We start from the raw sequence: 14897 nt of genomic DNA, 5'->3' as shown, positions 1-14897 counted from the left end.
TGGCGCTGCCAATAAAGCACCTAAAAGCTGTCACAAAGAACCGGCAAAAGGAATGATTATGAATATGTAAAATATAGCAAGGAGATATTTCAATTGTTTATTAATAAACACTTGTTAATAAACAAGTGTTTTCTTTGTCAGTGTCGGCTAGATGAAGTTGACGATGCTGACTCGCGTTCTTCAGTAGTGAACGTGCCAGAGAGAAATGCACATTTCATACGGATTACATAAGCAGAGAACAGTCTGTAGTCTGTTTTCTTTCGTTTTGAAATTTTCTGTTTAAAAGTAGACATGTCTGTGAGAGGCAAGTAGGCTACCTTATACACTGTGTTTTGGTTCAGTTATGAGACGAGATCCAGTTCACGTGCCGGCGCCTCCGTTTCTTATCTATCGTCTGCTATTTACTTCTTATTTATTAAACCCAGGCAATTGGTTGATGAAACATTGATTCAAATTAAGATACAATTAATGCAAAACGAAATTCAGGTTAAAGAAAGGTTTTGTGTTTTCTGTTTGATGTCTCTGTGAAAGTTTTAAAGCATTTTTTATGCCGCTTTCAGAGCGCTCACGTCCGTAACGGAGAACACGTCCATAACATTGTTTTTTCCTCATAAATGCAAACCAGAAAAATCAAATAAAACAAAATTAATATTTTATGTACTGTGGAGACTGAGCGCCAACCCTTCTTCATTCGCTGGGTAGTAGCCTACTTTGGTTTGCGCAGTGTAATTCACATAATCAGTAAACATATATTTTGCCTCCTAAAGTTTTTTTTTTAAGAAATAAGAAATCCCTCGTGGCTACGCCACTGCCACATGTGAACCTGACTGTGTTAAACACACCACATACTCAAGAACATCAAACCAAATGCTTGGCTTACATTAATGTGTAATATAAAATCTGACCATGGAGTTGACTTTGGCAGAAAACTGAAAGTGATTGCTGATAGGCTGTCCCAATCAATGGCGCCTGCACAATCCAATCACGTTTGAGAGGGAAACAACAAATAGAGGGTTTCCGAGATTTTTCTTTACTTTTTTTTTTTTTTTTACTCAGGTACTCACGGTTATGGATAGAAATGTATTGGAGTAAAGAGTACAATATTTGCCTCTCAAATGTACTTGAGTAAAGTCATGAGTACTCCCCAAAAATGATACTCGAGTAAAGTACAGATCCCTCAAAATTGTACTTAAGTACTGTACTCAAGTAAATGTACTCCGTTACTGTCCGGCTCTGATTAAAAATGAACATATTGACAGATACCGATATGGTGGCCGATATATCGTGCATCCCTATTTACTATTATTAATATTTTACTTTAAGATCTTTTTTTATTCATTACTTTACAATTGAATTTAAAATAATAATAAAAAATGGCTAAGATTGGAGTGCTCATTCCTCAGATTGTCTATTAAGATCAAAGTACACTTCAGGTGTTTTTTCTCGCACACTTTAATAACTGAAACTTAAGAACAGAGAAAATAAATAACCAGTGGACCATATTCAGAGACACTTACAGGGTGGGCGTGACACACTCTCGCAATATCCTCACATGACGCTCCATATTCCATAGCTAACGCAGCCTCGTTAATCATCTCGCCTGCCCCCTGTAAAATGAAAATTCCATATATGAATTATAATTTCATTAAACATCCTACACAGGAAAAGCAAAAGCAGATATATCATTACCGTTCCCAGAATGTGTGCTCCCAGCATCCTGTCTGTGTCCTTGTGGCTGAGGATCTTTACCAGTCCATCTGTATCAGCATTCGTCTTGGCTCTGCTGTTAGCCGCGAACGGGAATTTGCCCACTTTATATGGCACGGCCTAGAAAATAAAACAATTTAGAAGTACATGTTTGATGTGACATACAATCTAAGATGGAGAGGTGTGCTAAAATAACTACGAGTCTACTCACATCCTCTTTGAGTTGTTCCTCGGTCTTGCCGACCCAAGCGACCTCAGGGTGTGTGTATATAACAGAGGGCACACAGTTGTAGTCGATATGGACGGCTCCTCCTGCCATTCCCTCGACACAAATAATACCCTCATCCTCGGCTTTATGGGCCAACATGGGTCCAGCTACAACATCTCCAATGGCATGGATACTAAAAAGAGATTAGAAACACATTTGGACTTGTTTGTCGCAACAAATGAAAGACAACTCATTTGAAGTCTCCATACCTGGGCACTTTAGTCTGGAAACGGCCGTTGACAGGGATTCTCCCGCGGTTATCCAGTTCGATTCCGACAGACTCGAGACCGAGGCTTCCGGTGAATGGACGGCGGCCAATGCACACCAGCAGAACGTCACAGGTGAGCGTCTCGTTCTTGCCACCAGCTGCAGCTTCCACACTATCCAACGGAAATGACATAATGGGCAAAAGCACTAGAAGAACTCAATCCTAAACATCATTTGGAGAAACGGTGCACTCACGCCACGTCGATCTTGCCGTCAGGTCTCTTGGTGGCGCCCATGACCTTGGTGCCCAGTTTGAACTTCACCCCCTGCTTCTGGAGGATTCTCTGGAAGTTCTTGGAGATCTCCATGTCGATGCCCATTCCGCCGACGTGGCCGAGGAACTCCACCGCTGTAACTTTGGAACCGAGCCTCTGCCAAACGGACCCCTGGGAACAGACAGAATGGATCTCAATAATCAAACCCAATTCAGAAGCATCATCAGTCCTCACATGTTACAAACATGCACTTTCATTACCCAAATGAACAATTTAGATCAGTCTTATGATGAATAGGGGATGAAATTCTGTAATATTCACTCCTTAACCTTCAAGCGTCTACTCACCAACTCCACGCCAATGACTCCTGCTCCAATCACAATGAGCTCCTCTGGAACTTTCTTGAGGGACAAAGCACCGGTGGACGAGACAATAGTTTCTTCATCAATCTGTCAAAAGGGGAAAATATTTAAGATTTAAAATTCACCATCTGAACGCAACATACTGACTCAGGGAGCATAATTACACAAGATGGCGTACGAAGCAAGAAAAATGTTGATCACAAAATATTTACACGATTTAACACACATATTCAAAGTAAAAACCGAAATCGTGATATGACAGTGCGATTATCAATGAACCAGTAATGAGAAGAAATGGCTGTTGTCAACAAAAGAGAAGCTCCCTGCGGTTTCCAACAAAATAAAACTTGACAGTTTAATGTTTGAAAATGAAGAAATTAAGAGTTAAAAATATTAGTATTGTCATTTTACAGCTGTACTCTTTAATAAAACAATTATTATAATTAATGTTTTTTTCTTATATACCAGATTTTTTATTTTACAGTAAAATACTACAATTGTAATTTCTTATTTTGTTTAATAATTTTAATAGTAGTAATAATAATAATAATAATTAAAATGACTAAAATCAATATTAAATATTTTAATCATTTAAAATGTACCATTTTACCCAATATTACTACATATTTTTTATGCGCATTAGTTTTGTAAAGTTATCTTAGCAACATGCTAACATCAAACGCTTCTGAAATCAGTGTTGCACGAAGATACTGCCCACATAGAATGTTCCAAATCGCTCATTTATGAGGTTCCATATCAGGTAGGATCAGGGCTTAATTTGAGCCGGAACACGCCGGAACATGTTCCAGCACCTCCGACGTTGGATCCGGAACCTTTTTTATTGGATCCGGCACCTCCTGTGTCACTATGGCAAATTAATAATTACTGTTTGTGTAAGGTTCAATGTTGTTATCTGTCTTGTTAGTCTTTATTCCCCATTGAAGTTCCACACAAATCTTGTGTTTGCAGTTTCGATGCGTTTTTGAGGTGAATTTTTTTAGGGTAAAGTGGGTCGCACACCGGACGAGAAGCGCAGCGCCACGTCCAGGGCCGGCTCTGTAAATCTGGGGGCCCTAAGCAGGAAAGTTTTGGGGCCCTGCCTTGCAGTAAATAATGGAGTATTGCCACCGCAAACCAGCAACTGTATACAATCTAACCCCAATAAATCTTTAATGAAATTGTGTCATATAGCCTACTACAGGTGTTGCTGGAGTCTCGATCTTTAAACTTATTTTCCCTTTTCCACACTTTAAAAAGAGGGAGAAGTTGGACCAGTAATTTCTTTGCTTCCTTCTAAAGTGATTTAAACATATTCTTCTTTTTTCTGCACCCGATGGATAGACTCGTTTCATTTTTGCGGTCAAATTTCCAAGTAAGACAACGATCTGACACGGTTGGTTGACTTAACGCAGTGGTTCTCAAACTTTTTCGGTCATTCCCCACTTTGGACAAGGGGGAATTTTCAAGCCCCACTGCCCCCATCGCTCCAACACAATGAAATGCGCAACAAGCTTAAAATGTTCCAATTAATTAAAGTAAAAAGTAGTATCAACAAACTAACTATCTACATCAAATAACATAACAGCAAGTTCAAAAATAGAGAAAATAAAAGTGCAGCTGTGTCAAAATGTGTATCAAGTTCAAAAATAGAAAAGAAATAAAAGTGCCACTTTGCAATCTGTTAAAAAAAGAAAAGAAGAGAAATCCATTTGGCAAGACAGGTCTAAAAAAATTAAAATAGACATAACATAGGCTACTGTGTTTGATATGGGATTAAAATGATGGGCAGTGTATGAGATATAAACTAATGATTAATTATTTTAATATTCCTTTGTTCCGATCAGAGCATGTGAGCGGAGAGTGCATTTCTGCATTTCTGAATATTCCTCGGCTCGCTCATTCTGCTCAGGGTCGCGCGCTCAACCCTCAACCCAACCCCCCGAAAATATGTGGAATAAGGGCTGCCTCCGACTAAAGTTTTTTTCTAGTCGACAAGTAGTTGTTTATTTAAGCCATTAGTGGACAAATCGCCCCTTTATATTGATTTAATAACTTACATAGGCTATACACGAGTGTTATAAAGCCGCACTCAAGCGCACGAACCGGCAAAAATGAACGATGAACGAATAAAGATATAAAGGCATAAAAAGGAAAATTTCCTCCCGTTCGCGCCCCACCTGTCACGTCTCTATTCCCCACCAGTGGGGCGCGCCCCACACTTTGAGCGGCGACGCCGGCGACTGCCATCTGTAGTTAGGGGGCCCCCTAGTGGCGGCGGGGCCCTAAGCAGCCGCTTAGTTCGCTTATAGGGAGAGCCGGCTCTGGCCACGTCTTTAAAATTCGAACACATTATTCTCTATGTACACACACCGGCAGCGCCATTCGGCGTTGTTAATGTAAAAACTGTCTGACTTCACTCTGTGCTGCATGCAATATACATTTAGTTTTACATTCATTTACAGAAATCAGTTGCTTGAATGAAAATTGCTGATGTTATCGGATTTTCAGGTGAGATTCTCAATTCATTCAGTTAACGGACACTCTGAAGTGAAGTGTTCAGAGTCTGCAGACTAGCAACGATTGTACAGTACAATCATAACATAATACAGACATTATCTTAATTCCATAATGTCCTTAAACATAACAATATTGCTGGCCATAAACTGAGAAAGTGCGCGTCTGATGTGCGATACCTCGAGTTGTCCTAGACGCAGCGCGGCGCTTCTCGTCCTGTGTGCGACCCCCTTGCTGCTTGTGAAAACGTTTTTTTTAAAACATTTTGCACCCATGTAGTGCATGTTCTGAAATTAAATTAACATTGCCCTGATACACACACAGTGTTGTTAAGGTGTTTTTTTAGTCAAAAGGTACATAGCTTTTTTTTTTTTTTGTTCCGTTACCTCCAACCCCCGTTTTGAGTCGCTGGATGCACCCCCCCTCTGCGCTCCGGGACCTCCCACTTTACAAATTAAGCACTGGGTAGGATGCTCACTTAGAAGGCAGCTATCTATGTAGGCAGTTGACAGCGAGGCTTAGGTTTTGGAAGTCTTCTTGTCTATCGCTGATGTACCTGAATGCCTGGGAATGGGGTGACCTCTGATCCCGTAGCGATGAGGATGTTCTTGGAGTTAATGACTTGTTCTCCGTCAGCAGTCTTTGCGGTCACTTGATTCTTACCAGTTATCATTCCAAAACCATTGACATGAGTTACCTATGGATCGAAAACAATCATTCTGTATGGCTTTAAAAGGTTATTGGTTTACTGCTACATGTGAACAACAATGAATATTCAAAAACAAATGAAAAAAAATCTCACTTTGTTTTGTTTGAATAAGTGTGCGATTCCTCCTGTCAGAGCTTTGACAGCCCCGCTCTTCTGCGCCATCATCTTCTCCAGGTTCAATGAGATCCCCTGAACTAATGAAGAATAAATCATTATGAAATGACTAAAAAAATTATTAAAGTGCCCCTATTATGCTTTTTCAGATATTACTTTTTATGTAGAGCGCAATAAAGCCGTTTATGAATGTAGAAGGTCTGCAAAGTTTCATAGATCAAATTGCACAATAAATAGAGTTATTGTCTTCCAAAAGAAAGAACCGATTCTGAACTGCCTGAAACGAGTCGTGAATAATTCCAGTCTTTCTTCCTGCTCGAGCCTACTTACTTTAACCCGCCCTTAATCCCTGTAGCTGTAGCTGAGACTGAATGAGTTTGGTTTGTGTTGTCAACATGTCGAGAAGACACTAGGTGTGTTCGACTTCATGCAGCTCTGCGCAGACCGATCGGCGGCTGACTTGAAAGTGCATGCCGGTTAAAAATTTTGTCCGACTTGATGCAGCGCCGACGCCACATGACTGTGAAGTATGCCATCAAAGTACCGCGAGAGCGATTCGAGAGTAGCCGGAGGACTCAGCCAGCGCAGCTTCTCAAGAGCAGCTGCACAAGCTCTGATGACGACACAGCTGTTCCACGATTCGCCGGGTTCACCGCATGACAATGATCACGTGCATTTCGTGTTTATTCTCACACCTTCAGTTCCACTAAAGCGCACAAATCAGTTTTTTTATAACAGTAAACAGTCTTTTCATGTAGTCGCGATGTTATATTGTGTCATGTTTATCAAAATAAAACTGATTAAAAAACGTGATATAGGCTTATTAGGGCCCAAGCCTTGAAAAGGCGAAGGCCCTATTGTTTTCCTTAGGATTATTATTATTATTATTATTATTATTATTATTAGGGCCCAAGCCCAAAGGGCGAAGGCCCTATTGTTTTCCTTAGGATTATTTATTATTCTTCTTATTATTTTTCTGCTACCTTTTGGACACTTTTGGAGGCCTTAACATGCTCAAAAACTCCTGAAACTTTGCACACATGTCAGAACCCGCGGCCATCAGGGCCGGGCTGAAGATGGTACCCGGGCGTGGCAGGGGGGCTCGACAGCGCCCCCTGGAACGGGGTCCAAAAACATGGTCCATAAATCAAACACGCTTGCATGTAATAATATGAAACTCGGTACACATGTAGATCACCTCGTTTCATATATACTTCACACTCTTACTTTTTACCCCAGCCCAACAGGAAGTCGGCTATTTAGGGTTGTTGGTAAAACACACGCAATGGAATGTGAAATACTCCTCCTAGAGAATTCAAACAAACGGCACGAAACTCGGTCAGCATGAAGTCAAGACATTGAGGATGAAAGTTTGCGAGGGGATTTTTGATATCTCGAACGGTTTGGCCGTGGCGAGGAAACAAAATTATGGCGAGAAACGTGAAACAGGAAGTGTGTCATAACTACTGCATACATTAACTGATCTTGATGAAACTTCAACAGTGTGTTCGTTGTAAGAGGCCGATCACATGGATGTGACTATTGTGAGTCAAAATTATAGCGCCACCAACTGGCAGCAGGAAGTGTGTCACTTCCTAAATGCTTTGAAATCACCCTCTTATTTTTACCCGATTTGCTTCAAACTTTATGTGTATAATGTAAACACACGCCAGATGTAGACCTGTGAAAGGATTATTGATATCTTAGATACTGTTGCCGTGGCAACACATCAAACTTTAATATTCTTGTTTGATGCTTTTGAGACTCTTAGCATGCTTGAAATTGCATGAAACTCGACAGACACAGGTATGCATATGGTTCAGATCAAGCCGGACAACTTTCTAATTTACTGTCATTAGCTCAGACCAAGAGGAAGTCAGATATTTTGGTTTGAATGTGGATGTTTCTGAGAATTTTCTCTCCCTCTCCCTCTGACAGAGAGAATGCACCCTGCCATTCGTGTGTGTCTGTGTGGGGAGGGGGGGAGGGGCTCTTTTAGTTTAAACACAAAATTATACATAGGGCCATACTGCCCTCTTGTGTCCAAAATTATATTTATATATACATTATACATATATTTGGTATGTGACTGAGGACCGAGAGCTTTTAAATACGGGACATTGATAATGGCCACGTGCAGAGCGCTCGAGGGAATTCCTATGGAAGTAGGAATGAACTAAAAAACGTTCGCTCTGTTCTGCTCGCTCGTCGCCGCGCACCATTATGAATGCCAGTGCAGCCGCATACTTTTTAGTGTCACTTTAAAATTAGTGCAATAACGGGGCCGATTGCTTGAATTGTGAGTTCAATAGTCTATTATTTTTCACGGAAAACACAACAACAAAAGAGTACAAGGATAGATTCGCTGAAATAGGGGCTTTTACATAAAATAGCCTATTCCGTCATCATCTTTTCAGTCAGCTCTTCACTCTCGTGATTAATGAAATTTGACTCCTGTTGCTGATATTTGCTGCAACTTTCATTCCGCTCACAATTTAGTAAGCAAACACGCTTCAAATGTGTTTTTATTTTATTTTTGTGTATATATATGTGTGTGTATATATATGTGTGTATATATATATATATATATATATATATATATATATATATATATATATAGCTTATGTTTCAAATATGAGTTAATTAACAATCGTTGGAAAGAATGATACTTTTAATATCACTAAACCGTCATTAGGTGTCGCCAGGCGACCGTCTTAATGAGCGAGTCATTGATTCATTCGTTCAAACGATTCGTTCGAACGGCTGAGTCATTCATGAATGAGACAGATTATGGATTGGTCGTTGAATCTTTGAGTCAACCGATTCGTTCAAAATGCTGAATCATTCAGTAATGAGAACGCGTTGCTGTGAGATGCTCGATGGTTCTGCTGTGATCTTTGTTTAACTATTTTCGCTGCTGAAACAGAAAAAAAAGTCAATATTGCATCTAAAATGTAAGTGATTTGACGTGTGTGTGTGTGTGTGTGTGTGTGGGTGTGTGTGTGTGTGTGTGTGTGTGTGTGTGTGTGTGTGTGTGTGTGTGTGTGTGTGTGTGTGTGTGTGTGTGTGTGTGATTGTGTCTGTTACAGTGATTGTTTAACCCTTGTTAAAGTTTAGGCCTTGTCTTTTTGGATATATATCTTTTTATATAAAAAAAAATAGCATACAACCCATGTATTTTAAATGTATTGTTTGCTTTAAATTACATTGAGATTTGTATGTTTGGTAATTGAACCTGAATGAATTATAAATGAATGTGCTATATTTCAGATCATATATTTGTTTTCCTTAAAATTTGAACTAACACTAACTTTATTCTCATCTGAATGATAGATTATTTATTTCTGTATAAAATAAAAACACATTTGATTTTTCTTTTTTAATCAATGTAGAATGTGTAACTGAAAAAATAAACAGATTAGGGCTCTGATCGAGGACAATAATGTCAAAAAAAGAATCAGGGCATGTCTCATATCTTTCTAAAATGTAATTATACACCATTTATTTTTATATAAAATTATACAAATATTAGAACTAAACCCATTTTATTCCTTTTTTTCAATTTAAGAATTATTTTTAAGTTTAAAAACAGCCAGAATGGTTGTTTAGTCAAAAATAATAATAATCCAAATCATATATAGTGCTATACTGCCCTCTTGTGTTCAAAATCAGGTAGGCCTATTGAATTTATATATATTTATATATTAGGGATGTTACTATGGGAATATTTTCCCACCGGTTAATCAACGTGTGATTGTGTAAACCAATTGTGTAAACCTCCCGCTGGGGGGTTTAAAAACACTAACTTGAAAGCGAAAGTATAATATGGACGTCCGCACGGACATTGAAATGGTGGCGCTCGAATGAATTCCTATGGAAGTAGAAATTAACTAAACGTTCGCTCTGTTCTGCTCGCTCGTCGCCATGGACGCGCACCATTATGAATGCCAGTGCAGCCGCATACTTTTTAGTGTCACTAAAATTAGTGCAATTTCGGGGGCCGATTGCTTGAATTGTGAGTTCAATAGTCTATTATTTTTCACGGAAAACACAACAATAAAAGAGTACAATGACAGATTCGCTTAAATAGGCGTTTTTACATAAAATAGCCTATTCCGTCATCATCTTTTCAGTCAGCTCTTCACTCTCGTGATTAATGAAATTTGACTCCTGTTGCTGATATTTGCTGCAACTTTCGTTCAGCTCACAATTTAGTAAGCAAACACATTTCAAATGTGTTTTTATTTTATTTTTGTGTATGTCTGTGTATATGTATGTATATATATAAATATAGCTTATGTTTCAAATATGAGTTAATTAACAATCGTTGGAAAGAATGATACTTTTAAACATAACACTAAACCGTCAGTAGGTGTCGCCAGGCGACCGTCTTAATGAGCGAGTCATTGATTCATTCGTTTGAACGACTGAGTCATTCATGAATGAGATAGATGTTTATGGATTGATTGGTCATTGAATCTTTGAGTCAACCGATTCGTTCAAAATGCTGAATCATTCAGTAATGAGAACGCGTTGCTGTGAGATGCGCGATGGTTCTGCTGTGATCTTTGTTTAACTATTTTCGCTGCTGAAACAGAAAAAAAGTCAATATTGCATGTAAAATGTAAGTGATTTGACTTGTGTGTGTGTGATTGTGTGTGTGATTGTGTCTGTTACAGTGATAAGAGTTTAACCCTTGTTAAACTTTAGGCCTTGTCTTTTTGGATATATATCTTTTTATATTAAAAAATAGTCATACAACCCATATATTTTAAATGTATTGTTTGCTTTAAATTACATTAAGATTGTATGTTTGGTAATTGAACCTGAATGAATTTTAAATGAATGTGCTATATTTCAGATCATATATTTGTTTTCCTTAAAATTTGAACTAACACTAACTTTATTCTCATCTGAATGATAGATTATTTATTTCTGTATAAAATAAAAACACATTTGATTTTTCTTTTTTAATCAATGTAGAATGTGTAACTGAAAAAATAAACAGATTAGGGCTCTGTTTGATGACAAGAAATGAAAACCAATGCGATATGATGAATGTCCAAAAGTTGGCTCCCACAGACTGTTTTTAAATAGGATTGTTTGATATTTTTTGCTTTTAAACTGTGTGTGTGTGTGTGTGTGTAAGAGATTTTGGTTGGGTGACAGTTGTAGTTTACAGTTTGACAAGAGTTTATAGCTTGACAAAAGCACAATGTTGTGTTTTATTGCAAGTGTACACAAATATAAGTAAACACTTTGCAGTTTGAATAATGTCCTGTATGAACAAAAGGACGGAGTATGTTTTTATGACTACATTGTTCAATTACGCCACACACACACACACACACACACAACACACACACACACACACACACACACACACACACACACACACACACACACACACACACACACACACACACACACACACACACACACACACACACAAACACTATTTTTCTAATCAGATCAGGCAAGTAATATTCTGTCTTGTCTCTTAAAAAAACAATATATATATATTTATGTATATATATATATATATATATATATGTGTGTGTGTGTGTGTGTGTTTGTGTGTGTATATATATAAATATAGCTGCGAGCAGCGATGAAAGGGCCAAAGCCGGCGCCACCGCCACCCCGGTTATAGCGCCACCAACTGGCAGCAGGAAGTCTGTCACTTTCAAAAAGCTTTGAAATCACCTGATTGCTTCAAACTTCACTACTATGATGTAAACACACGGCAGATGTAGACCTGGATGTAGACCTGACCTTTCAGAAGGTTGCTCTCGCATACTTTGTGGTTGATATGTGCCCTCAATGCACACTTTTGCAGAGCCCACACTGATACAAGCTCTACAGCACACTTCTTTTCGACAGTCAAAGCAGGGTTACGTTTTTGCACGTCGTGCACAATAACCCTAAAGGCACCAGGGTGGCGGTGCCACCGGCTTTATATATATATATATATATATATATATATATAAATATAGCTGCGAGCAGCGATGAAGGGCCAAAGCCGGTGGTACCGCCACCCCGGTGCCTTTAGGTAACTAAAGGCACCGGGGTTGCGGTGCCACCGGCTTGGGCCCGTAATCGCTGCTCGCAGCTATATTTTATTATTATTATTATTCTTATTATTTTTCTGCTACCTTTTGGACACTTTTGGAGGCCTTAACATGCTCAAAAACTCCTGAAACTTTGCACACTGGTCAGAACCCGCGGCCATCAGGGCCGGGCTGAAGATGGTACCCGGGCGTGGCAGGGGGGCTCGACAGCGCCCCCTGGAACGGGGTCCGAAAACATGGTCCATAAATCAAACACGCTTGCATGTAATAATATGAAACTCGGTACACATGTAGATCTCCTCGTTTCATATATACTTCACACTCTTACTTTTTACCCCAGCCCAACAGGAAGTCGGCTATTTAGGGTTGTTGGTAAAACACACGCAATGGAATGTGAAATACTCCTCCTAGAGAATTCAAACAAACGGCACGAAACTCGGTCAGCATGAAGTCAAGACATTGAGGATGAAAGTTTGCGAGGGGATTTTTGATATCTCGAACGGTTTGGCCGTGGCGAGGAAACAAAATTATGGCGAGAAACGTGAAACAGGAAGTGTGTCATAACTACTGCATACATTAACTGATCTTGATGAAACTTCACCAGTGTGTTCGTTGTAAGAGCCCGATCACATGGATGTGACTATTGTGAGTCAAAGTTATAGCGCCACCAACTGGCAGAAGGAAGTGTGTCACTTCCTAAATGCTTTGAAATCACCCTCTTATTTTTACCCGATTTGCTTCAAACTTCACTACTATAATGTAAACACACGGCAGATGTAGACCTGTGAATGGATTCTTGATATCTTAGATACTGTTGTCGTGGCAACGCATCAAACTTTAATATTCTTTTTTTATGCTTTTGAGACTCTTAGCATGCCTGAAATTGCTTAAAATTGCATGAAACTCGACAGACACATCTCATTTATTAGCCAGTAGACATGTGCAAAGTTTCAGAAACGGGCGTGTTGAGGGCTCAGTAGCGCCACCTTTTGTCAAAAGTGGGGGGATTAATTTTATCTACAGTAATAAAAATCGGTATGTGTATTGTTCTCCTCCAGCCAGACAAGTTTCTAATTTACACTCAATAGCTCCAACCAACAGGAAGTCAGATATTTTGGTTTGAAAATTGTCATTTTATGTCTCTCTCTCTCTCTGAGCCTACGTCTCTGTGTGTGTGTGTGTCTGTGAGTGTGGGGAGGGGGAGGGGGGCTAGATTAACCATTTGACTGCTGTGTTGTTTGGCCTGCATTAAAAAAGAAAATAAATGTCTTACGCCTTGTATTTTTTAAATAAGTTGTATTAATAAGTAAAGGCATATAACCAGTTGAATTGTAGTGCATTGAAAATAGTTTTATATAATTAGTTTATTAATTAAATTAACTTGGTCCATAAACTTCGTCAGAAAATTTGGTCCATAAATCAAACACACTTGCATGTAATATTATGAAACTCGGTATATAGATCTCATCGGGCCAAACAACTTTAAGCCAGCCCAACAGGAAGTGGGCTATTTTTGTCTTAATGTGGATGTTTTGCAAAACCAGGCTCTACATTTTTACCCACTCCTCTTAAGTGGTTTATTTTATTCCCACCAAACTTTTTCAACATGATGAAAATACATTAAAGAAGCATAATTGTGAATATCTATTGAATATCTCTAATTGTTTTGCTATGGCGAGGGATTAAAATCATGTAAAAAAAAAATAAACACTAAAAGCCTCATATCTTCTAAAAATTTAATTATACACCATTTATTTCTAGATAAAATTATACAAATATCACAACTAAACCCATTTTATTCTTGTTTTCAATTTAAGAGTAATGTACAAGTTTAAAAACAGCCAGGATGCACTATTCAGTTAAAAAAATAAATATATCAAATAATACATAGGGCTATACTGCCCTCTTGTGTTCAAAATCAGGTAGGCCTATTGTATTTAAATATATTAGGTAGCCTATGTGACTCCGAGAATATTTTCTCACCGGTTATTTGACGTGTAAAACGTGTTAAATCGCTAAGTTAAAAGTGAAAGTAAAGTAAGGACGTCCGCACGGACATTTATAGTGGTGGCGCTCACAGTGCGCTCGAATGAATTTCTATGGAAGTAGAAATGAAAAAACATTCGCTCTGTTTTGCTCGCTCGTCGCCATGGACGCGCACCGTTATGAATTCCAGTGCAGCCGCATACTTTTTAGTGTCACTAAAATCAGCGCCATATCGGGGACCGATTGCTTCCGGTTTTCAGGGAAAAGACAACAACAAAAGAGTAAATGACAGATTCGCTTATATAGGCGCTTTTACACAAAATATTCCGTCATAATTTTTCCAGTCAGCTCTTCACTCTCGTGATTAATGAATTTTGACTCCTGTTGCTGATCTTTGCTGCAACTTTCGTTCTGCTCACAATTTAGTAAGCAAATACGTTCAAGTTTTAATTGTAGTGACTAAATGATTTTATTATACACACACCAAATTGACGGTGGGGGGCCATGGTATATTTAAATCTGCCAATTGTAATATCTGCTGGGCACCCCTAGTCTAGTCTTATTAAATGTATGCTTCATCTTTCATTTTTAATTTGTAAATTTGATCAATAAATTCAATTATTTAGAATAATAAGACACTATATGGCTGTTACTCTAGGTAGGGGTGATCAAATTAAATCGTTT

General features: G+C 38.7%; 1 protein-coding gene across 1 annotated transcript in view; it reads right to left on the bottom strand.

Moving 5' to 3' along the window:
- dldh (dihydrolipoamide dehydrogenase) overlaps window positions 1-14897 on the bottom strand; it is a 28275-nt gene that overhangs the window by 2833 nt on the left and 10545 nt on the right. Inside the window, exons 6-13 of the mRNA XM_056264902.1 lie at window positions 6136-6236; window positions 5890-6030; window positions 2805-2906; window positions 2438-2628; window positions 2185-2355; window positions 1919-2108; window positions 1690-1827; window positions 1518-1607 (exon numbers count right to left, since the gene is read on the bottom strand). Coding sequence (XP_056120877.1) covers window positions 1518-1607; window positions 1690-1827; window positions 1919-2108; window positions 2185-2355; window positions 2438-2628; window positions 2805-2906; window positions 5890-6030; window positions 6136-6236 — 1124 coding nt within the window. The remainder of the gene's footprint in view (window positions 1-1517; window positions 1608-1689; window positions 1828-1918; window positions 2109-2184; window positions 2356-2437; window positions 2629-2804; window positions 2907-5889; window positions 6031-6135; window positions 6237-14897) is intronic.

This window comes from Rhinichthys klamathensis, unplaced genomic scaffold, assembly GCF_029890125.1.
Source record: "Rhinichthys klamathensis goyatoka isolate OS25496 unplaced genomic scaffold, OSU_Roscu_1.1 h1tg000228l_1, whole genome shotgun sequence".
Lineage (NCBI taxonomy): Eukaryota > Metazoa > Chordata > Actinopteri > Cypriniformes > Leuciscidae > Rhinichthys > Rhinichthys klamathensis.
The sequence above is the reverse complement of the archived record's forward strand: the minus strand, read 5'-3'. Positions and strand labels throughout refer to the sequence as shown.